Source organism: Phocoena sinus, chromosome 3, assembly GCF_008692025.1.
Source record: "Phocoena sinus isolate mPhoSin1 chromosome 3, mPhoSin1.pri, whole genome shotgun sequence".
Classification (NCBI taxonomy): Eukaryota; Metazoa; Chordata; class Mammalia; order Artiodactyla; family Phocoenidae; genus Phocoena; species Phocoena sinus.
Genome location: NC_045765.1, coordinates 145642409 through 145666851, shown reverse-complemented (window position 1 = coordinate 145666851; position 24443 = coordinate 145642409). Strand labels below are relative to the sequence as shown.

General features: G+C 43.9%; 1 protein-coding gene across 3 annotated transcripts in view; it reads right to left on the bottom strand.

Moving 5' to 3' along the window:
• Nucleotides 1–17018, bottom strand: part of SLC45A2 (solute carrier family 45 member 2) — a 33999-nt gene extending 16981 nt beyond the window's left edge. The window contains exons 1-2 of one of the 3 annotated variants that reach the window (XM_032625161.1): nucleotides 15905–17018; nucleotides 13554–13730 (exon numbers count right to left, since the gene is read on the bottom strand). In XM_032625161.1, the coding sequence (XP_032481052.1) occupies nucleotides 13554–13730; nucleotides 15905–16433 (706 nt within the window). In that variant the 5' untranslated portion in view covers nucleotides 16434–17018. The remainder of the gene's footprint in view (nucleotides 1–13553; nucleotides 13731–15904) is intronic. The other 2 variants (XM_032625160.1, XM_032625159.1) reach the window with 2 other exon arrangements.
• Nucleotides 17019–24443: the final 7425 nt, after the last annotated feature.

Below are 24443 nucleotides of genomic sequence, written 5' to 3'. Positions count from 1 at the left end.
AGGATGTGTGTAGCTCATCTAGTTGAATTAGATAAGAAAACCGCAGGCTACAGTGGGTAAGTGACAGGAGACCACGTAGAAGGAGGGGTTTGTAATTATGCTGATTTCAATTCCCACCTGTGTGTTTCCTAATCACGTGACCTTGGGCACGTCTCTGAAAATGGGGACGGTGACGCCTCCTTGTATGAGTCCTGTGAGGGTTCACATGATAATACGTGTAAAGCACCAGCACATACACTGGCAGAACGAGGTCCCACACCAAGTGCCCTGTTGACTTCCTACAGAAACCCTAATCCCAAAGCCTCATCCAGAAGCAGGAGAAGCTGACTGCTGCAGAGGGTGACGATCTGCCTGGAGCTGGCTGAAAGGACTTTGTCATTCTAGGCCCAGTGACTAGAATCTGGGGCTCATTTGAGGGCTGAGACCTGGGCTAACCACTGACCTAGTGTGGCCTGTAGCAAGTATGGTGGAAAAAATATGTATCTCAAACCTGGAAAGAGAACTGTTTAAGAGCCTGATCTTTAAAAATATCGTTAAAAAGCAGCACTTCTGAGACTCCACAATGTGCACGTGAGCCACACAGATGTCTTGTTAAAATACAGGTTGTCTTAGTCCGTTCGGGCTGCTATAACGAACATACCATAAACTTGGTGGCTTATAAACACCAGACATGTCTTTCTCACAGTTCTCGAGGCTGCCAAGTCCAAGACCAAGGTGCCAGCAGATTTGGTGTCTGGTGAGGACCCACTTCCTCATTGACAGCCATCTTCACACTGTAATCTCACTTGGCAGACATGGCAAGGGAAAGTTCTTGGGCCACTTTTATGAGGGCACTAATTCCGTTCACAAGCCTTCATGACCTAATCACCTTCTAAAGGTCCCATCTCCTGAGAGCATCACATTAGGCATGAGGTTTTCAACATATGGATTCTGGGGGGCGCAAACATTCAATCTGTCGCACAGGTTCTGATTTTAAACATGTAGGTATAGCCTGAGGCTCTGCAATTCCTTTCACACTCCCCAGTGATACCACGGCTGCTAGTCCAAATATCACTGAGTACTCAGGTGATAGAGCAGTTTGCAAGCAAACTGCTCCACCCTCACCCGATATTCTTGGGAATGGGACTTTATTGTCATAGGATATTTGACCGACAAGCCACAATTGATAAAGCACAGTGATATGCAGTCCTGTAAAACTAAGGATAATTTGCAGATATTAATAGGTTTCTATGATTTGTAACCTGGTAGAACTATTACAGAGGAGTTATATTGCCTCATAGAAGGTTCATCAGATTTGTATCTAACCTAGTATTTTTTTTCTTTTGCTAAACACACACACATATACATTTATCCTGCAAGAACCTGGGGAAACTGTTCTTTATGTCTTCCCTGTCGGTTCCCTCACTAATCAGTTAAGTAAAACATGCTACAAGTATCTGAAAGTATTCCAATCCTCTCTTCTCTCGGGGAAGGGGGGAAAAAATAAGCAAAATGATTTTGTTTGTCCCAAAGCTACTGTGAGACATAACTAAAAGTTAGAACATGCCTTGAAGGAATAGTAGGCCATTGGGGATATTATTTTACTAGGCACCATATTAAAACTCTGTATGGAAACATTTAACTTTATCTATTCACACCTTCAGGTACGATGAGGGCCAGCGGAGGGCTGCGGGAATTTACTGAATGCTTTACTTTTGACTTCCTCTGCTTAAACTAAGAATTTTATCTTCAAAATAGTCTCCTGAACAAGGCCTAGTTGTCACAGCTGCAACAGAGGTCAGCATCAACTCCCACGTCTACATCCAGGTTACATTTATCTCTGCTGCCAACACCAGCCTCCCTGGGGGTCCTGGAGTCAATCTCCAGGCTACTGGCCAAATCATAAGCTGGAGCTTCCAACGGGCACCTGCTGCCACGTTAGATAACCAGCCTTTACGAGGAAGGGCCCACAAGTGGTCCAGCCTTCTTTATAAAGAAGGCTCCTCCCTCACAGAGCCAGGCCGTGATGTCAAACTCACACCAGAGCCAACCCCATGAGAGTGAACGGCTCGGCAGACAGATATTGTATTTCATAACTAATGATACAGGTTGAACAACGGTTCCTCCTGGAAGAAGTCCAAGCGTATAGAAATATGTATTCTTTTTTCTTTTGTTCACAACCATAATAGGTAAAATAGGAAACTGGGAGAGTTTCAGGGCCAAGGAATCTAAAGAGAGTCTGTCTGAGTCAAACGCGGCACATACCACATGCCTGTAACTGCTTCCCTGCTTCAGGTGTGTGACTGAACAACCTCCACGCTGATGGAGAAAGAGCTCAAGGTGAGAGAGCTCGCAGTGTGCTGCCAGCTTCCATACCCCAGCAAGGTGACAGACGAAGGACCTCCACATTCCCGGGAGGCTCATGAGAGAGTCGTTCTCATTCTTTTCTACGTGCTCAGAAAATAGCAATGAAAGTGTCAGACTAGGTTCCTACCTACACCAAACACATACACACTAAATCCCAGAGAGCTAACATAAGTACCAGTTACTAGGTGTGTATGAGTGTGTGTGTGAGAGAGAGAAAGAGAGACCTTGACCCCATTTGTTTATCAATAGAAATTGATGGGGGGCTACTCTCACCAAGAACTGTGCTGGGCACTGGAGGTACCACAATGAACAACACAGACAGGACCTGCCCTCCTGGAGGCTGAGTGTACAAGGAAAATCAATCAAAAAGAGGGAAGACACAAGCCGACCTGACACTCCATTAGATTTACAAGGCAACTCGTCTCTTAAGAGATGTGAGATAATATATTTAAAGTACTGACAATGGTTTCCGTCCACCCACAACTACCCCGGTACTTCCCTGGGCCCTTCCTTCACATTCAAGCTGAGCCAGGATGCCTCATTGCTTGGGGCAAGGACATGAACGTAGAAAGCAGAGAAACAAGAATGTATCTCCTTGCTTCTGAGTTTCAAAGGCCCTTAGGCTCCAAAGGCATAGATGGTAGATTCAGTAGAAAATGTGACTGAAGAACAAGGCTTCCGCTAGGAAGCCGAGGCAACACAGGCTCAGGAGTGAGAGTGAGTCCTTCCTTCATGATGGTGGGTCTGAATGTGCATCACGGCGTCCACCGCAGCCTAACCGCTGAGCTGCTCACGTGGCCCTCTTGGAGGAGGTTCTGTGAGCAGCCCCTCCAGGACCCCAGGAAGCTTCTCATGTGGGAATCCATCCTACATTCTGCTCAGCCTCAGCTACCAGCTCTGCTAGGCCCGGTGGATTACTGTGTGATGTGGCCCCTTCTCCGAGAAACCTAGGCCTTGGTCACCGTGACCGTCTGGGGGCAAGAGTGCTGCACATGGCCATTTACCATCAAAATTGGGCAAGAGGGGACCTTGTTCCCCCATGTGGAGCAGCCCTCCCTCCTCTGCGGACCAGAGTCAAGTGGCCCTGTCTGTGACCCAAGCATGAGAAACAAAGGGGCATCCAGAGATCTTAGGTCAACAGCACCTTTTTTTGTTTGTTTGTTTGTTTGCGGTACGCGGACCTCTCACTGTTGTGGCCTCTCCCGTTGCGGAGCACAGGCTCCGGACGCGCAGGCTCAGCGGCCATGGCTCACGGGCCCAGCCGCTCCGCGGCATGTGGGATCTTCCCGGACCAGGGCTTGAACCCGCGTCCCCTGCATCGGCAGGCGGACTCTCAACCACTGCGCCACCAGGGAAGCCCAAGAGCACCTTTTTGTGTCACCTGAAGGAAGCTTTGGGAAACAGAACTTCGGAACCCACAGAGCCCAGAGCACCAGGGCCGGAGAGTGTGAAGTCACCAGTGGTCCAGGAAACGACAAGAGGCAGAGCTGCCCAGTTCTGCCCTGTGGTCCTGGACCCATGTATTCTACCTACAGCCACACAGCACCTCATAAAGGCCTTCGACCTGCAGGCTAACTGGAGCCAGGAGGGGTGCCCACCCTCTGCTTGGTCCAGTGGGGTGGTAAGATGTGGGACGTGACTGGCAGACCCAAGCTTGTGTTCCCATCACTGGGGATGACATATGACGTGGACTCCTGTGCAGGGTCAGCGCTCCGAGTTCCTGAGGGGTGCAACTGAGGTCTGGGGGCACTGGCAACCATACCCAGGTACACGCTTCTCCTCTGGGGACAAGGGTCCAATGAAAGTAAGTTGCTTGCCGCTCTGCCCCTCACCCTGGTGTTCGGGCCACCCCTGAGTGGGCTGGAGTGCAGGCCCCATCTCCCTCACACTGAGCTGACCGATGGAGAACCGGGCTGGGAATTCTTCCTTCCCCATCACCTGGTCCCAAGGGGATGCCCCTGCAGCCCCAGGTGTGAGCCTGGGGACAGGCCTTGGGAAGCAGTGGTGGATGACACAGGGTCCGGACAAGCTGCTTGTCTGACCTGGAATGCTCCACGTCCATCCTTGAATGCATAGCTGCTGGACTAAACTGTCAACCGAAAGACAAACACACAATGCAAGAGCTGTGAGATGTGTAGGAGCCTGTGATCCGGCCTGCTGAGCAAGCAGAAGAATAAAGAAACGCTATGCTTCCTTGAAGGCCAGGTGGCTCCAATCTGCCTTCACCCTCTAATCCCAAATCTTCCCGCTTCCCCTTTTCCCTTCGCACAAAAGAAGCCCAAATTCTACCCCGAATTAAGACGGTTCTCTAGGAACCATCTTCTTGGGTTGCTGGCTTCTGAATAAAGTCACTATTTCTTCCCCATCAAAAAATAAATAAAATAATTTTTAAAAATTAAACAAAAAAAACACAAGCCTTCCCAGGGTAGGCAGGGCATTCATGATGGGTGTGCCTATATTGGCAAATCCCTAAGGCAGTGGTGGCTGTGCTCCTTCCTCCTTGGGCTTAGCTGGGGTGGGAGGATGGGAGGTGGGGAACCTCCTCAGAACCTCCTTCCTCCAGGTAGCTTGGGGGATCCAAGGGCAGAAGGGACCAATACTTTATTTCCTGGGAAGACCCCAGGGGGATATTAAGACCTCAAGAAAGAAATGGCTATGCGGTGGATGGAGATAGATGAGCTTGTGTGTCAGGCTCTGTTCTAGGTGCTTGACGTTTACGACTCATACAATCCTCAGAACAACCCTTTGAGGAAGGTACTACCACTGATTCCTATTATTAGTGGTAGTTACGTTCTAGAAAGTCTCCACAAGGCCTGAATTCGTGAATAGTAAACCACTGCTCTGAGGGGAAATACAGTGTTAAGTTCCATGTGAGCCTCTAGTCTCGTTTTCATCAACCGATCAACATATAACCTTGTTTTACGTGTGTTTCTGCTTAAAGATATCTTATTTAATATACAGTTGTTTCGTTAACATGGAACCCATGGCTAACAGCACTATAACCCACACCTGACCAAAACTTATTAAACATATTCTCTCCATAAGACACATCACAACGTTCTTGCACTTATGAATCCGAGACAGTGCTTTCAGCACCACATTTAGGGCCGCTGTAAATAGTGAAATCACCAAAAAAAAATGCAAAGACAAAAATTGCCACTAAATATTCCAGTAAAGGGACATCTGTTTACAGTGTGAGAATCAAAACAAGAAGTCAGATCAACCACAGCCGGGAACAAGCACATGGGATGACTCAAAATTTTTCTCCTCCACTCTGCAGATGCCTGCAGTGATCTCAAACAAGCTACAAGTATTGATTGTGACGGCAAAAATAAATTTTAGTGAGCAGATGACTTCACAAATACAGAATCCATGAATAGGGAGGATCGACTGTATTTTTATCTCTATTTTAGAGACAAGGAAATCAGAGCACGGAGAGTTTGCAGGTCACAGAGCTCCCCTCACACGGGCCGGCGTGGGAAGAGCAGAATGGCATTGGGGGTGGAGGGAGCTGAGAATCCCCGGGTTCTGAAGGGGCCCTGCAGACAAGGATGAGAGCGAATGCAACTGTGACCAGTTGAGTCTGACCACTGAGACACCGGGGGACCAGGGACAGCCCAGTAAATGCCAGTGTGAATACATGATGCTAAAATCCAGATCCTCCCTGCCCTGAAACCTTTCTACTCTAAGCTCTCAGAATTTAGATGCAACCCTTGGGGAAAGGGGTGGGAGAATATTCCAAAGGGACTGACACTAAGTTTTCTCCGTCCTGTGCCAATGGGGCTTAACACAGACGCAATTAAATTAAGTTTGGGGTTTGGGAATCACACCCATTTCAGACATGAAGATTCACCCAACATCTTCCACTACTGAGCAGCGGTTATACTGTAGGCTAAAAAATCTGCAGCAAAGCAATGCGAGAATCATATACTCCTTAATCAAACACACGCACGCAGAGAACTGGGGGAGTGTTTGCCACAGAGGGTAAGAGCACTGAGACCGCATTTTGTGCTCCTGTGAAAGCTGCTGACATGTCTAATGCAATAATGGTTCCCATAAAAGCTTCACCTTATCTCAACATTTTCTAAAGGCAAGTTTCTTGATTTGAGTCTATGAATGACTACTGCTACCCTAATTCAGAGAAGGTTCTTGAAACTTCTCATTTTCTGACGTGACATGTAAAATCTGACTCCTGTTCTTGCTTAAAGATTAGAAATAGTCAAGTCATTAATGGGCCCGATTCTGGAGCCATTTGTGGCTTCCATGAGTTTTCTTTAAGTCTGCAGAACTAATATTCCAGTTCTGAGTTGCAACAGCTCGTTTTACTGTAAGGTAAATTGTTGAGCACTTTGCAAAATGCTTTAACTCCTACTAATGGTGACCAAACAGCATGGAGCACCTACGCTAGAGTAAGAAAGCTCAGGACTAAGTCATGGGCTGAATCAGGCAGCCCTTGTGGACACGGCAGGGCCTCTCGGTACCCCCATCCCAGTCCTTTCTCCAGCAGCCGCTGCGGTGACCAGTTCTAAGCTAGCCTTGGCCCTCTTTGCTCAGGTACCTTGCCTGAGGGAACCCACACTCAGGTGGGGCAGCACCCACACAAGGGAGGTTAAAACCCACGGGAGCACCCTTGGCCGGTGGAGACTGGAGCCAATGCATTCATCTCCCCAACTTGATCCTCCCAGCTGGAGAGTTCTGAGATGCACTTCATAAGGCTCTCTGGAGGGTCCTGGTGAGATAGAGGCAGCCACTGAGAACAAAGGCCAACTTTGTAATGCTTCCTGTATTGGCCTGCTCCACTCCCCCCGTTCTCTCAGTCTCAATCTCTGGAATCCTTTCCCCAATAAGCTATGTGCATACAGACCTTCTCTGGGGCTCAGCTTTGAGGTGAATCCAAACAAAAGCATGACCCAGGTCTCTGGTTGGCTGGCTGGCTGGCTGGTGGCTTCTGCCCCTAGTCTAGTCTACCGCTACTCAGCTCTGTGACCTTGGGTTAGTCACTTACACTCTTGGCAACACAGCTTCCTCATAGGTAAAATGAGGATGTTAAAATAGAATACTGGTCTCATCAATATTTCTTCAGCATATTCCCAGAACTACTCTAAGCACTGGTGATACAGCAACAAACAGGAAAGATAATATTCCTGTCTTCAGAGAGCTTATATGTTGGCTATCGAGGCAGACAATAAACAACAAACAAATGAACAAATAATATATTATCAGGTAATCAGGAACACATCACTGAGGAGGGGCTATGCGACCAGATTGTAACAAAGAGTGAAAGCAAACCAAGCTGGCCAATTGGTATCTGGGAAAGATTTCTGGCAGACAACGCAGTCAGCGAAAAATGCCCTCAGGGGCTCCCTTCTCTAACCTGCCTTTGAGATTCTTTGAGAGGTAGGTGCTGAAATGGGAAAAGAAATGGCAGTTTGGAGGCATTAACCGTTTTGCCCTAAGTTATTCACGTCACCCTCAAAGCTGAAGTTCCTGTATCCTGGCTTCTGCTCTGCCCACATCCTTTCCAAGCTGCCTGAGTGAGGCGATATGAAAGTTCACCAGGGGCAGAAACTTCAAAGGGAACTCAGCTGATGAAAGAAATCCACTCATGCAGCAATGAGGCCGAAAGGAGAAGTTAAAACCGACTCTAACGTGAAAACGTGGCTTCTTTCCACCTGTATAGGTTTGGTCAAAGGGGCCCATATCTGAAATTTATTTTTAGGACTCGTTCTGTTAGTTCGTAATTATTTCTAATCTGAGCATTTGTTTCACTAGCATTTTCATGCATACTCTGAAGTATTAAAGAAACAGAAAAAAAACAAAAGAAGCTGAGCCTAAGAAGTTACCCATTCTTCTTCCAAAGATGTACATGGGGCAAGTTTCTCACTGAGTCATTATATACAAATAAAACTTTCACAGGTCCGGCGGGAATGGAGGAAATCTAATACATATAAACATTTGGTGTTGAATCCTTTTAAATGGTTCCTTGCTCTGGACGTGGGACCGCTTGCCAGGATATTAATAACTAGCATTGTGTAGAGATTCACACCGCTGTGAAGAAACAAAAGTTCAGAAATACTACAGCGACTCAGCAGAGTAGGAGCCAGGATGTGACCTGGGACGGCCTTTACCAGCATGTCTGGCCCCAGCCTCCTCTGGCGGGATGGAGCCCGCTGCTAAGGAGAGCAAGGCCTTGGGTTAATCTAGCAACACAGGCTTGGTTAGAAGCATTCTGACACAAGGGAGGAATCTCCTTCTGGTGAATGTGGGTTCCACAGCCTCAGAGGCACCCAAAGGTGAAGGCATGGGGTGAAGGGATGAGGGTGGATCCACTAAACACAGCATATCTACCACATTTGCCAGGGATGGAGGGCAGATAGAGTTACCCTTAAACATAAGAGACAGAAGAAGCTGGAGGACTAAAATGTCCTTCTGGAAGCCAGTAGGTAGGGTCTTTTCTTAAAAAAAAAAAAAAAAAGTCAGAAATATGCTGGAGGGCTTCCCTGGTGGCACAGTGGTCGAGAGTCCGCCTGCCGATGCAGGGGACACGGGTTCGTGCCCCGGTCCGGGAAGATCCCACATGCCGCGGAGCGGCTGGACCCGTGAGCCATGGCCGCTGAGCCTGCGCGTCCGGAGCCTGTGCTCCACAATAGGAGAGGCCACAACAGTGAGAGGCCCGCGTACCGCAAAAAAAAAAAAAAAAAAAAAAAGAAATATGCTGGAAAAATATTTGGCAGTGAACCCTTTGACACTTACTCACAAAGCATTTGGAATTGTTGGGCCTGGACTACAGCTCTGAAATAAATAAAAACGAATTTCAATTTACTCGAATGATTGGATTCCTCAGGTAAATGATATCTTGCTGATGATGAAAATCAAAATGGGCCCTAAAACTGAACATGACTTTATTGTAAAATGCTTGTTTCAAGCAGAATGTTATAGACATCTCTTTGCCAAGTTCATGTAAATTCGGGAGGTCTGGCATGTATGCAAAGACTAAGCAAAGTGATAATGTACTGCTCATTATTTTTCTCTCCATTTTTTAATGCGGTCTACCATTCAGAGCAAGGACACCACAGTGGGGTCACACATCCATGTTTAACTCAACAGAATTCAACTATTCACACTTTTAAAAGAGGGAGAGAGAGAGAGAGCAAGAAAGATAAAAAGAACATTTTAAATAATATGGGTTGTCCTATCTGTTATTCTGTTAATCGAGTCCATGTCCAGAAGTAAACACTAAAGAGGAGATGAATCTGCAGACATATTTACCTGTATCCATCACTATGCAGATCTATATACATAAATCAAGGTATACTGTATTTTAGAAATGATCTGAGAGGTGTTTACAAATAATGTGGACTCTCTGTGATTATCACTTAAGCAGGGACTTTAGAATCTAAACTTTAAATAAGGTGAGACTTTCTGTTTTATAGGAGGAAGGTATTTTAAGTTGTTTTTTTCTAGTAGAGGATAGAACTTGCTTTGAGCCATCCGCACACCCTCGGGGGTCCCCCTATAGCCAGAGACAGTTGACTGAGGTCCAGAGTTCATGTTGGTCAAGAGACAAAGCAAGGTGACTAAATGAGCCTATTCATCTGATCGCTGCGGTTTGTAAAACTGCCCGAAATACAAGCAGGGTTATAAAACCTAGAGTCTCTTTTTAAATAGCTAACACTTCTGAGTGTCTGCTAATGGCAAGGCAATGAGTTGGAAGCCATGGGAGTTTGCAGGTGAATCTTCATGTTTTTACAAATCTTGTAGAAGAGATGGATAAATCCACAGTGAGGAGAGAATGTGAATGTAACAAATGTGATCCGGTAAAACTGTGAATATGAGCATAACTTTAAAATGCAATTACCTCTTCATTATTCACTAAGAGACTGGGATTGGGACGCTCTGGCTGTCACTTCCTTACAATAGTCTTGGTCTTTAATTGTTCTCATGAGGCTAATACTCAACTGTGTTTGTATTCTCTGTGGTAGCTACTAGTTTGGGCCTATTCAGTATTAATAATTACCCCTTCCTCCTGGCTAACAGAACCCCAATTTGATTCAGGGATATGCTCCCCACCCCCCAAAACACCCTCTCTTTTTTTCAACCTCCCAGGCCCCTCGGTGTTCATGTGACCTAATTCTGCCCCATGAGAAACAAGCAGAAGTCTGTGGGGTTCTAGGAAAGCTTTTGTTTTCTTCATTAAAAGACATATGTTGAAGCCCTAACCCCCAAAGTGACCACATTTGGAGACAGGGCCTTTAAGGAGATAATTAAGGTTAAATGAGGTCATAAGAGTGGGGCCTTAATCCATAGGACTGGGGTCCCGATAAGAGGAAGAAGAGGTACCAGGAGTGCACACACAGAGGAAAGGCCGTGTGAGACCACAGCGAGCAGATGGCCGGGAGCGAGCCAAGAAGACAGATCTCACCAGAAACCAACCCTCCTGGCACCTTGATCTTGGCCTTCCAGCCTCTAGAACTGCGAGAACATAATTTCTGTACTTTAAGCCCCCCAGTCTGTGGTATTCAGTTATGGCAGCCCAAGCAGACCACATAGGCCACAAGGGAAGTAAAATTCAGGATATGTGTATGGTGAACTGTAACCTCCACTGTCTCTTCCTGCTGGAATTATCCATTTCACTGATACCTGATGAACTTTTGTGCTTTGATTATGCTGTGGGTGGAGCCTCTGACCAAATTAGAAATTAAGTTTGCCTGCAATTTGGAAGAGAATGGAGGGGCCTTCTCTCTAGGAAGTGGGTAGAAGAAAGTTTCTAAGCAGCTTTGATTTCCAAAGGGAGAAGAGGGGGAAGGGAATTTCAGCGTGAGTAAAGCCCCAGAAGCTGGAAAGGAAAGGGCAGTCTCCTTGGTTTGTTCCATTAATATTCACTTTGAGTACCTACAATATGCCAAGCAGTGGTGGCGGTACAGGGATACAGTGAGTAAAACAGTCCTGGATTCTGCCCCTGGGAACACGCTGGGAAACTGCTCAGAGCACAGAGGATGTGGCGGGAGTAATGGGAAACAAAGCTTGAAGGGTAGGGTGGGAACAGATTGTGGGGAGTTTGAACCCTGTCCAGGAATTTGATCTTGATTCAGTAGACAAATGGGGAGTGATGAAATAAAATTCATATTTTATGGCAAGACGAGAAAAATGTAAACATAAAATGTTCTCTCTGCCCGTTTGGGCCTCCATCCTCCCCTTTAGTGTGCATCATGCATCTGTATTATACATTAACCAGACCGCTGTATGAGACACAGGAATACTTGCTCGATAAGGAGCAATTTTCTCTTGGCACCAGCAAGGTAACCCCTTAGGAAATAACATTCCTTTCTTAATCCTGTAAGTGGTCACGATGACCCACTACTCACCTTGTATGTGCAGATCTGGACTATGTAAACTGTCAATATGTCATTTGATGTATAATCCTTTGTCTCAAATCTGTGTTTTGACCTCTGATGGGAGGAACAGTTTTCGAGCTCTCTGAGAGACTGTCTCCTGGTTTATAATCTTCAGGTTGGCTTGACTAAAATTCTCTATTTCTTTCTTAGATTGACTGTCGATTAATTTCACAATTTGTCAACAGGAGCCACTGCAGGTCATTGAACAGGAAAGTGCCCTGGTCATAGCTGTCTTTTAGGAATAAGAAGTCAAAGCTACGTGTTGCTTCAGTTGGAATAGGAAGAAATTAGAGACTGGAAAATCAGTTAAAGCATAAGTACGAAAGATACAGTGAAAGCCTAAACCCAGGTCACGTTTGCTTGAGACCACTATACGCTAATATCAGTAGAAAACTTCAAGACATTTTATCGAACTCAATAGAAATACTACCATGCGTTAACCTTGGAAAAGTTCCCAAAATACAGGGCTCAGTCTTCTAACACAGAGGCAGCAAAGCAGAGATTGTTTGGCCAAGACTAACACTGATGTAAGCCGGGAAGGAGTGGCCATATTGCCCAAAGTACTTAGAGCAATAAGACTGTCAATGTGTCAGGTTCAAAAGCCAAGAAGTCTCCCATGATGTTGCTGTAATTAATTTGCAGATTATGATAAAGCAGCAGGAACTGTGGGATTTCAGTTAGGAAGATGCAGTTTGAATCTCTATTCTGGGGCCTTCTAGCTGTAGACAGGGGGCTCGGGGGCCCCACAGACAGGCTGGACTCTTGCTCTCTGTCTGCCCTGGAGCACGGAGGAAATACCCTCTGCTGGGGAGCCCCATCCTTCCAGGGCTCACCAACCAAATATTTGCTCTAACAACAAATTACTGAGCCAACGGCTTCCGTGCAGGTGCCGCTCTGGGCTGCGGAGACACAAACTGGACAAAACTCAAGATTTTGCTTCTCATGGGACCTACCTGGCCGTGGGAGGAGACAGAATATGTCAAAACATAAAATATATTGGCTGGGCGATGAAGACAATCAAATAGAGTCCCCACGAGTAGACACAGAAACGCTCCCAGGCCAGGATCATGCTGTCATCTTGTGCATGACACCCCAGTCCTAGAAAAGTCCTAACTGGAGCTCTATAAATTCATGCTGAATTCAGCAGCATTGCTCTAAATCAAGGACCCAACAGCAACCAAAGGAAGCCGGCAATGGCCCCAAGAAATGGAGAGAGCCCCCCGTGTCCTCCTGGCATGGCCTTCTCCAAACCAGGAGGCTGAGGAAATGCCAACTCTTTATACAACTAAGAAACCTCTAAGACTTGGGGCTTTTTATTTGCTTGGTTTGTTTCTATTTTTGTTTTTAAATGTGATTCTTGGGATACTTGCCACAGAATCATCTGGGGTAGTCAGCAAAAATGCAAATTTCTAGGCCTCACCTCAAACCTACTGAATCAAAATAACTGGAGGAGGCTCCCAAGAAGTTGCATTTTTAACAAGCTCCTAAGTAATGCTGATGCTACATATTACTGATTCAAAAATAAAACAAAACAAAGAATAAAGTCAAGTCTACAAGGCCTCTTTTCATTTTAGTTGTAAAGGTCTCCACAAATGGCTCTTCAGAAAGCTCTTGTATAAACTTCCTTTGCAAAAACCCCACAGCCTGGTCACAAGAGAAATGCACTGGAAGACAGAGCCCGCGTGATGGGAGCAGTCCATCAACGGATCCATTCATTGAAAAAGTCTGAGTGCTGAGACACTGGATGGCTTCAGTGGAAGGGCCTCCCTATCTGGGGAGCTGAAGGATAGACTTTCTGGAATATTTCCCTACCTGTGAAGAGGGCATGGTAGTGGAGGCCCCTTTCCTTATCTCGATGGGTGCAGACATCAAATAAGTAAGCTTTGATAGGCCCATCAATGAAGTCAGCAGCAAAATCAAAGAGAACCACACCTATCATGGTGACGCTGATGGCCCAAATCAGCTTCTTCCTTGGGTCAGCAATCAAAGCTAAAAGAGAAACAAACATTGGTCTCCTAAGTCCTGGTTTAGAATGATCCGCGTTTCTATTTCCACCCAGACTTCCTGTCATCAAATTATTTCCCTTTACTTTCATTTTGCTTTGCTTTTCCAAATAAGAAATAGCTCCATTATTTTCTCAAGTTTTAAAAATGATGCAGTCAATGTCCAGAAAAGGCAGCTCTCTAGAGACAGAAAGTAGCCTGAGCAGTTGCCTAGGACTGTCAGGGAGAAGGAAACGGGGAGTGACTGCTAACAGTTACCAGGTTTCTTTCTGGTCTGGGGGACGAAAGTGTTGGGTAATTAGATAGTGATGGTGGTTATGCAACCTTGAGAACATATGAAAAAGCACTGAGTTGTAGACTTTTAGATGGTGAGTTTTATGGTATGTGAATCATCTCTTTAAATAAAGCTGTCTAAAAAATTATACATGCTGATTATAAACCACTCCAACCATATAGAAAAGCTGGGGAGATGCTTCTAGATCCCAGCCCCTAGATCTGGTCATCCTTCAGACATCCCTTTACACACTACTGTAGAGAGGTGTGCACCTGTGCCCTTAGGCAGTGCTTCTCAAACTTCAGCGTGCTTAACCACCACCTGGACGACTTGTTAAAACAGATTGTTGGGCTCCACCTTCTGTGAATCTCCTGTGAGTCATCAGTAGGTGGGAGGTGGGGCCTCTAACAGCCCCCCACTGAGGCTAATGCTGCAGGCTGGCCCCAGGGGCCGGTTCCATGGATGACAATTTTTCCACGACTGGGAGTGGGGGGTGGAGACAGTTCAGGCGGTAATGCCAGCGATGGGGAGGGATGGTTCGGGGGGGTCACGGGAGCCACGGGGAGCGGCAGATGAAACTTCACTCACTGGCCCCCCTGCTCACCTCCTGCTGTGCGGCCCGGTTCTCGACAGGCCATGGACCAGTACCGGTCCGTGGCCCGGGAGTTGGGGACGGGATCGTGTTTTACATGAGCATTTCAGGTGATGAAGAGCAACCTCACAGTGTTAACAGCTAAATAATATTCATCCTATGGCTATGCCACAGTTCACTGACTCACTCACAACTATTTCCCTTGCATTCAGTTTATTTTTTAAACCTAGTATGTAATATATGCACCTGTTATTTTTAACATCTTTATTGGAGTATAACTGCTTTACAGTGTTGTGTTAGTTTCTGCTGTATAACAAAGTGAATCAGCTATATGCATATGTATAACCCCATATCCCCTCCCTCTTGCGTCTCCCTGCTACCCTCCCTATCCCACCCCTCTAGGTGGTCACAAAGCACCGAGCTGATCTCCCTGTATGTACCTGTTTTTAAAAATACAGTAAAAAAATAAGTGAAAAATAAGCCTACCCTCCCCCTCTCACCCCAGCCCTTTAGTACTCCTTCCCTATTGGCAACAATTCTTTTCAGGTTTTTTGTAATTTCTTCCAGAAATACCCTACATTTATAGATTTATGCCCTCTTTTAAATATACAGAAGTGATAACTGATTATCCTGTCTCATTATCATCCATTCTGCTAGCCTGAGAGTTAATGCTCTAAAAATGTGTGCTATTTTTAAGTTTAACGATTCTTTTCTCAATGCAATATGTACTACCACCAATTACTGACTAATTGGTGGTGGCTGATTAATGGCTAGAAAAAGTGCTCACCGTCAGGTTTATGTCCACAATTTGCAGTGCAAAAATGTCCCCTCGAGCTACCAGGCTGATGCCCTGTACCTATTAAAAGACTCCACAGAAAGCTGTGAACATAATTAACTCTCATCTGGACACAAAGTTACATGTATTGTAAAAATGTATGGAGCCATTTGGCAGCTGGTTAATTTGAGAAAGTACTAAATAAGGTATAACGGGCACAAAAAAAACCCCGTAACTGATAAACATGTAAAAATATGGAATTTAATATAAAATAGGTAAAAATATAATCCTATTTTCAAATTCTCACAATTGAAAAATAATGTATCCTGATGTTTCTAAAAGTAAAGGTACCTAACCACAGAATTTGGGTCACTCAAAGGTGAAAACTCAGTGTAACTTAGGAGAGAGAATCAGTTTTAACCGATTTCTGACTGTGGCGTAAGAAATCTGCATTCTCCCTTCAGCGAGCTGCGTCACAGGACCCTTCTCCCAGCCTGCCCACCTGTGCTGCCCACTGACCTGACACGATAGCGTCCCCGTTAAGGTACAGGGCCATGCCCAGCAGCATCACGATGCCCAGCGTGAGGATGTAGGGTCTCCGCCGTCCCCACCGGGCCCGGCAGTGGTCGCTGGCCAGTCCCACCACGGGCTGCAGCAGGAATCCCAGGACAGGGCTCAGGAGCCACACCATGCTGTAGAGACTCCTGGGCAGGCCCACGCTAAGCAGGACTGGGGTCACGTAGGCCGCCTCCACCGCGTAGCAAAACTCCCGGCCGAACATGGCCATGCTGTGCATGACCAGGCTCCCTGTGGGTCTTTTGGGCGGCTCCACAGAGCCGAAGGGGCCCTCCTCAGCGAGGGATTTGTAGGTGTGGATGCCAGGCTGCCCACTGCTGTCGCCCATGGCCACTGGGTGAGGAACCTGCCTGCGAGCCCACCACCTCTTGCGTGGCCCTGGGGTTTGCGCTCCCAGCTGGATTTGAGGTGCAGCCCGGCTGAGCGGCCAACAGAGATGGTCAGGCTGGGGGAGGGGCTCAAATTCTTTCATGCCTCTAAGATCACAAGTTATGATGAGAAGGAAGGGGGGTGGGGCCTGGAAAGCATGATGGAGATTAGCTGCTGTGAGCCCTCTGGCTCCTTAGAATGTTTTTCTAAGAGTCTTCCTTTGTACTGTTCTCTCTGCCCCTCTCTCTCTCTCACACACACACACAATCTGTGACACACAATCACACACAGCTTTGAGACAATAAAGCCCTATAATCCAGATGTTAAGTATGAATGAGTCGATATCTTTTTTCTAAACTTTTTCTAGGTATAAATATTCTGTCCTCTCCTGAACACAAGTTTTCTACACACACACACACATATAGTCAATTAACTAGACTTAAAATAGTGGGAGGTTGCCCCTTCCCCTAAATCACTAGCTCTCTCACAGCACTGTGATAGTTTCCTTCATTGCACTTAACACACTTCAGATAGTTCGTGTTTATTCTCCTTCTCCTATGTTGGTCTTTGATCCCCTTATGAGCAGTGATCTGGTCTGTTTTGCTCATTATGGCATCTATCATGATACCTGGCACCTAGCAGGTCCTCAATAAACATTTGTTAAAGGAATTACAGAATGAATAAAGTGTATACACAACATTTTGTAATGCCAGTCAATTGCCTGTTTGCTCAGATCCATTCTCTCCCCCTCATACTATGCGCCATACCATAAGGGACTACATTTCCCAGGTTCCCTTGCTCTCTGGCTTCTAGGTAGATTTGTCCAATCAGAGGCACTGGTGGGAAGACTCGGGGCAGGAGAAATGAAGAAATCAGGATACTTCCTCCCCTCTCTTTCTCCATCCTGAGATGTCTCTGGCAGTGGCTGCATCTCCATTGTGGGTCCAGCTGCCAACCTTAGCTTCTGGGTCCCTATAACACTATCTTTCCCATTGATCCTGCAGATATGGGAGTGAGCCTGGCTTCCTGTGGTTGCTCGTATCTGAGTTGCCTCACTGTCCCCTGGGCTTCTCATCTCTTCTATCACCAATGTAATTCTCCATAATAAATTTCCTCTGTTTTAAAGACTTCGAGTGGGTCATTATTTTCCTTGTTGAACCTTGAATTCAAATGAAAATTTGAGTGGCAAGGGAAACATGATCTCATAGGAAAGGCCCTAAAAATGGTTTAACAACAAGACTTGGAGTCAAAATATTAAAGTTTAAATTCTGGCTCTGCCTCCTTCTACCTGTATTTCCCTGAGCAAATCACTTAAAGTGGTAATTCCCAAACTGTGTGCCAAGGTGCCCCAGGGCACCACAGTGAACTCAAAGGGGTATCTCAGGAGATTTAAAAATTTAAAGAGAGTAAACTCAGAGAAACTCAACATCTTTCAGATACTACATGAAGTAAGAATGAAATAGTTCATACTCACAACATAAGACTGTACTACAATCCTTTCAATGACTTTAGATTTTTGTGAGGCTAGGTTTTCCACAGCCATGATAAAAAGCAAGTATTGTGGGACTTCCCTGGTGGCAATGTGGTTAAGAATCCGCCTGCCAATGCAGGAGACATGGGTTCGATCCCTGGTCTGGGAAGATCCCGCATGCCACAGAGCAACTAAGCCTGTGCACCACAACTACTGAGCCTGTGCTCTAGAGCCCGCAAGCCACAACTACTGAAGCCCACGTGCCTAGAACCCATGCTCCGTAACAAAAGAAATCACCCCAATGAGAAGCCCGCGCACCACAACAAAGAGTAGTTCCTACTCACCACAGCTAAAGAAAGCCCGCACACAGCAATGAAGACCCAACGCAGCCAAAAGGAAAAAAAAAGCAAGTACTGTATGAATATCAATGTGGAACAGAAAACGAGGGTAGTGACATCCAATCTGATTCCAAGGCACGAGAAGCTGCAGTGTCCTACAGGTGCCTATGACCCATTAGTGACTAAAAATGAAGTAAGGAGGGAGATCAAGATGGTGGAGTAGGAGGATGTGGAGCTTAACTCCCCACACAAACACATCAGAAATACATCTACATGTGGAACAATGCTCACAGAAAAGCAACTGGAAACTGGCAGAAGATCTTCTATACAACCAAACCTGCAAGAAAGATCTCCATGTAACCAGGTAGAATGAAAAAAAAAAAAAGACAAAAAGGCACCAGAAAGGAGAGAGAAAGAATTCCTCAGACAAGGAAAAACTAAAAGAGTTAAGTAATACTAAACCTACCCTAAAATAAATACCGGAAGGTCTTCTCTAAATAGAAAAGAAGCAAGTATCTATAGGAAAGGGGAAACACAATAGGAAAGGCAAATATATTAAAGGATTGAAGATCATTTTAAAAAGCCAGTATACAGATTAAAAAAAAATTCTGTAAAAGCAATTATAACTACAACGAACAGCAAAAGGATAAACACAAAGATTAAAATAGGACATCAAAATCGTAAAATGTGGGGGAGTGGAGTAAAAAACTGTAGATCTTTTAGAATGTGTTTGCATTTGCACGACTATCAATTTAAAGCAAGTAGATATAGTTATGGGTCAATATACTTGAACTCCAGGGTAACCACCAATCAAAAACATAAAATCGATGCACAAAACCAAAAAGAAAGGAACTCAAGCATACTACAAAAGAAAACCATCAAACCTCAGAAGGAGAAATAAAAAGAAGTGAAGAATTCCAAAATCAATTGGAAAACAAAGTTTAAAATGGCAATAAGTACATACCTATCAATAATTACTTTAACTGTCAATGAACTAAATGCTCTGATCAAAAGACAAAGTGGCAGACTAGACTAAAAAAAACAAAAGCCCACCATGTGCTGCCTGCAAGAGACTCATTTCAGGAAGAAAGACACAGACTGAAAATGAGGGCATAGAAAAAGGTATTTCATGGAAACGACAAGAAAGTGGGGTAGCAACACTCATATCAGACAAAATAGACTTTAAAACAAAGGCCATAAGGACAAAGAAGGACATTATATTATGATAAAGGGATCACTACAAGAAGAGGATATTATACTCATTAGCATATATACACCCAGTATAGGAGCATCTAAATATATAAAACAAATACTAACAGACATAAAGGGAGAAATTGATAGTAATACAATAATAGTAAGAGACTTTAACACCTCACTGACATCAAGGAACAGATCATCCAGACAGAAAATCAATAAGGCAACAGAGGTCTTAAATGACACAATAGACTAGTTGGGCTTAATACAGAAAAAAAAAAAACAGAATACACATTCTTTTCAAGCACACATGAAACATTCTCTAGGGTAGGTCACAAAACAAGCCTCAGCAAATTTAAGAGAACAGAAATTATTTCAAGCATCTTTTCTGACCACAATGGTATGAAATTAGAGATCAACCACTGAAAGAAAAACGAGAAAAGAATGATACATGGAGACTACACAATATGCTACTAAAAAGCCAATGAGTCAACAATGAAATCGAAGAAGAAATGAGAAAGTATCTCAAGACAAATGAAAATGACAACACAACCTCACAAAATCTATGGGATGCAGCAAAAGCAGTTCTAAGAGGGAAGTTAACAGAGATTCAGTCCTTTCTCAAGAAACAAGAAAAATCTCAAATAAACAACCTAACCTACCACCTAAAAGAATTAGAGGGCTTCCCTGGTGGCGCAGTGGTTAAGAATCCGCCTGCCAATCCAGGAGACACGGGTTCAAGCCCTGGTCTGGGAAGATCCCACATGCTGCGGAGCAGCTAAGCCAGTACGCAACAACTACTGAGCCTGTGCTCTAGAGCCCGTGTGCCACAGCTACTGAAGCCCATGTGCCTAGAGCCCGTGCTCTGCAACGAGAGAAGCCATCGCAATGAGAAGCCCGTGCACTGCAACGAAGAGTAGCCCCCGCTCACCGCAACTAGAGAAAGCCCGTGCACAGCAACAAAAGACCCAACACAGCCTAAATAAATAAATAAATAATGAAATAAATAAATTTATAAAAAAAAAAAAAAAAAAAGAATTAGAAAAACAAGAACAAACAAAACCTAAAGTCAGCAGAAGGAAGGAAATAATAAAGCTCAGAGAGGAAATAAATAAAATAGAGATTTAGAAAACAATAGAAAAAAACCAATTAAACCTAGAGGTGGTTCTTTGAAAGGGTAAACAAAATTGACAAACCAAGAAGAGAGAGGACCCAAATAAAATAAGAAATGAAAGAAGAGAAATTATAACTGATAATACAGAAATACAAAAACTTATAAGAGAATACTAAGAACAGTTACATGCCAACAAATTGGACAACCTAGAAGAAATGGACAAGTTTCTAGAAACATACAGCCTACCAAAACTGAGCAAGAAGAAACAGATAATTTGAACATCACTAGAAGTAAAATAGAACCTATAATTAAAAAACAAAGAGACAAACAAACAAAACTCCCTGCAAATAAAAGTCTAGGACTGGACAGCTTCACTGGGAAATTCTACCAAACATACAAATAAGAACTTACACCTAATCTTCTCAAACTACTCCCCAAAATTAAAAAGGAAGGAACATTCCCAAAGTCATTCCAGGTAGTCACCATCACCCCGATACCAAAACCAGACAAAGACACTATCAAAAAAGAAAATTACAGGACAATACCTTTGATAAATATAGATGCAGAAATTCTCAATGAATACTGGCAAACCGAATCCAACAATACATAAAAAGGATCATACACCACGATCAAGCTGGATTCATTCCAGGGCTTCAAAGATGGTTCAACAAGCACAAATCAATGTGATATACCACATTAACAAAAGAAATGACAAAAACCACAGGATCATCTCAATAGACACAGAAAAAGCATTTGACAAAATTCAACATCCATTCATGATAAAAACTCTCACCAAAGTGGGTATAGAGGGAACATATCTCAACATAATAAAAGCACTTAAAACAAACCCACAGCCAACATAATACTCAACAGTGAAAAGCTGAAATTTCTTTCTCGCTAAATTCAGGAACAAAACAAGGATGCGCACTCTCACCACTTCTATTCAACATAGTATTGGAAGTCCTAGCCACAGCAATCAGACAAGAAAACAAAATAAAAGGTATTCAATTTGGAAGGGAAGAGGTAAAACTGTCACTATTTGGAGATGACATGATACTCTATACAGAGAACCTTAAAGACTACACAAAAACTATTAGAACTAATTAATGAATTCAGCAAGGTAGCAGGATATAGATACAGAAATCTGTTGCATTTCTTTACAGTAACAATGAAATATCAGAAAGAGAAGTTAAAAAACAATCTTGTTTAAAATTGCATTTAAAAATACCTAGGAAGGGCTTCCCTGGTGGCACAGTGGTTAAGAATCCGCCTGCCAATGCGAGAACACAGGTTCGAGCCCTGGTTCGGGAAGATCCCACATGCCACGGAGCAACTAAGCCCATACGCCACAACTACTGAGCCTGTGCTCTAGAGCCCACAAGCCACTACTACTGAGCCCACGTGCCACAACTACTGAAACCCGCACACCTAGAGGCCATGCTCTGCAACAAGAGAAGCCACTGCAGTGAGAAGACTGCGCGTCGGAACGAAGAGTAGCCCCTGCTCGCTGCAACTAGAGAAAGCCCATGCGCAGCAACAAAGACCCAATGCAGCCAAAAATAAATTAATTAATTTTTAAAAAATACCTAGCAATAAACTTAACCAAGGATATGAAAGACCTACATGCTGCAAACTATAAAACATTGATAAAGGAAACTGAAGATGATTCAAAGAAATGGAAAGTCCATGCTCTTGGATTAGAAGAATTAACATTGTTAAAGTGGTCATACTAACCAAAGTAATCTACAGATTTAATGTGATCCCTATCAAAATAGCCATAACATTTTTCACAGAACTAGAAAAAAAGAATTCTAAAATTTATATGGAACCACAAAAGACCCAAAATTGACAAAGCAATCCTGAGGAAAAAGAACAAAGCTGGAGGCATAACCCTTCCAGACTTCAGACAATACCACAAAGCTACAGTTCTTAAAACTTCACACTATTGGTACAAAAACAGACATGTAGATGGAATAGAATAGAGAGCCCAGAAACAAACCCACACACCTACAGTCAATTAATCTACGACAAAGGAGGCAAAAATACACAACAGAGAAAAGACAGTCTCTTCAATAAGTGGTGTTGGGAAAGGTTGACAGCTACATGTATATCAGTGAAATTAGAACACTCCCTCACACCATATACAAAAATAAACTCAAAATGGTTTAAAGACGTAAATATAAGATGTGACGCCATAAAACTCCTAGAAGAGAACACAGGTAAAACATTCTCGGACATAAATCGTAGCAATATTTTCTTAGATCAGTCTCCCAAGGTAATAGAAACAAAAGCAAAAATTAACAAATGGGATCTAATCAAACTTATGAGCTTTTGCACGGCAAAGGAAACCATTAACAAAATGAAGACAACCTGCGGAATGGGAAAAAATACTTGCAAATGATGCAACCAACAAGGGCTTAAGTTCCAAAATATACAAACAGCTCATACTATTCAATAGCACAAAAACAAACAACCCAATCAAAAATGAGCAGAAGACCTAATAGACATCTCTCCAAAGAAGACATACAGATAGCCAAAAGGCACATGAAAAGGCGCTCAACATCGCTAATTATTACTGAAATGGAAATTAAAACCACAATGAGGTATCACTTCACACCAGTCAGAATGGCTATTATCAAAAAGTCTTCAAATAACACTGAAGACAGTGTGGAGAAAAGGGAACCCTCCTACTGTTGGTGGCAACTTATACTGGTGCAGCCACTATGGAGGGTATGGAGGTTCCTTAAAAACCTAAAAATAGTGCTACCATGTGATCCAGCAATCCCACTTGAGTACGTATCCAGAAAACACGAAAACTCTAATTCAAAAAGTTACATGCACCCCAATGTTCACAGCAGCATTATTTACAATAGCCAAGACATGGAAACAACCCAAGTGCCCATCAGCAGACAATTAGCTTAAGGAGATGTGGTATACATATACAATGGAATACTACTCAGCCATAAGAGAATGAAATGTTGCCATTTGCAGCAATATGGATGGACCTAGAGATTATACTTAGTGAAGTAAGTCAGACAGAGAAAGACAATTATATGGTATCACTTATACATGGAATCTAAAAAATAATACAAATGAATCTATGTATAAAACAGAAGCAGACTCATAGAAAACAGATTTATGATTACCAAAGGGGGAAGGGGTGGGGGAAGGATAAATTAGGAGTATGGAATTAACAGATACAAACTACTATATATAAAATCAACAACAAGGATTTACTGCATAGCACAGGGAACTATATTCAATACCTTGTAATAACCTATAATGGAAAATAGTCTGAAAAGTATATATACATAACTGAATCACTTTGCTGTATACTAAACACAATATTGTAAATCAACTATACTTCAATTTTAAAAAAGAATGAAATAAAAAATATCTTCAATGTACATGTATTATATTTTTTAAACAGCTAATAAGTTGTCAGGACATAAATACTTCAGTTGTTGGGACCTGATTATTTATAAGTGGAATAGTTAGGTATTTCTTCTGACCTAGGGGCACCATGGAAAAATTACTAAGACACTAAGGGAGATGTGAACTAAGATGGTTTAGGACCATCTGAGGCTTGTGTCCACATCTATAAAATGGAGAAACCTGCCCTACCTTCCCCTTGTGATCACTGAAGAGCAACTGAGATACTGTATGTCACAGATGTAACATCTGTTCTCCACTCCTTCATCCTGATGGAACCTGGACTAGCTTCAGGAACCCACCCCTCCCTCAAATACCCACGTGCTTCCAGGAAGTTGAGTCCAGGGGAGCTCCAGGAGCTGGTTGGCTTCATCTAAGGACAAGCCTATCCTCTCTGCCAAAGACTGGTGCAGGACTGGCTTGTGACTTATCTAGATCCAAGGAGACACAAGACAAGGTTTGCTGAGGGCTCCTGAGACGCTCTCTTCTTCTGGATGTTGCTGTGTGTGGAAGTGAGATCCAGAACTTGCTACATGATGGGGGAAAAAATAAAGGTGAAAAGCT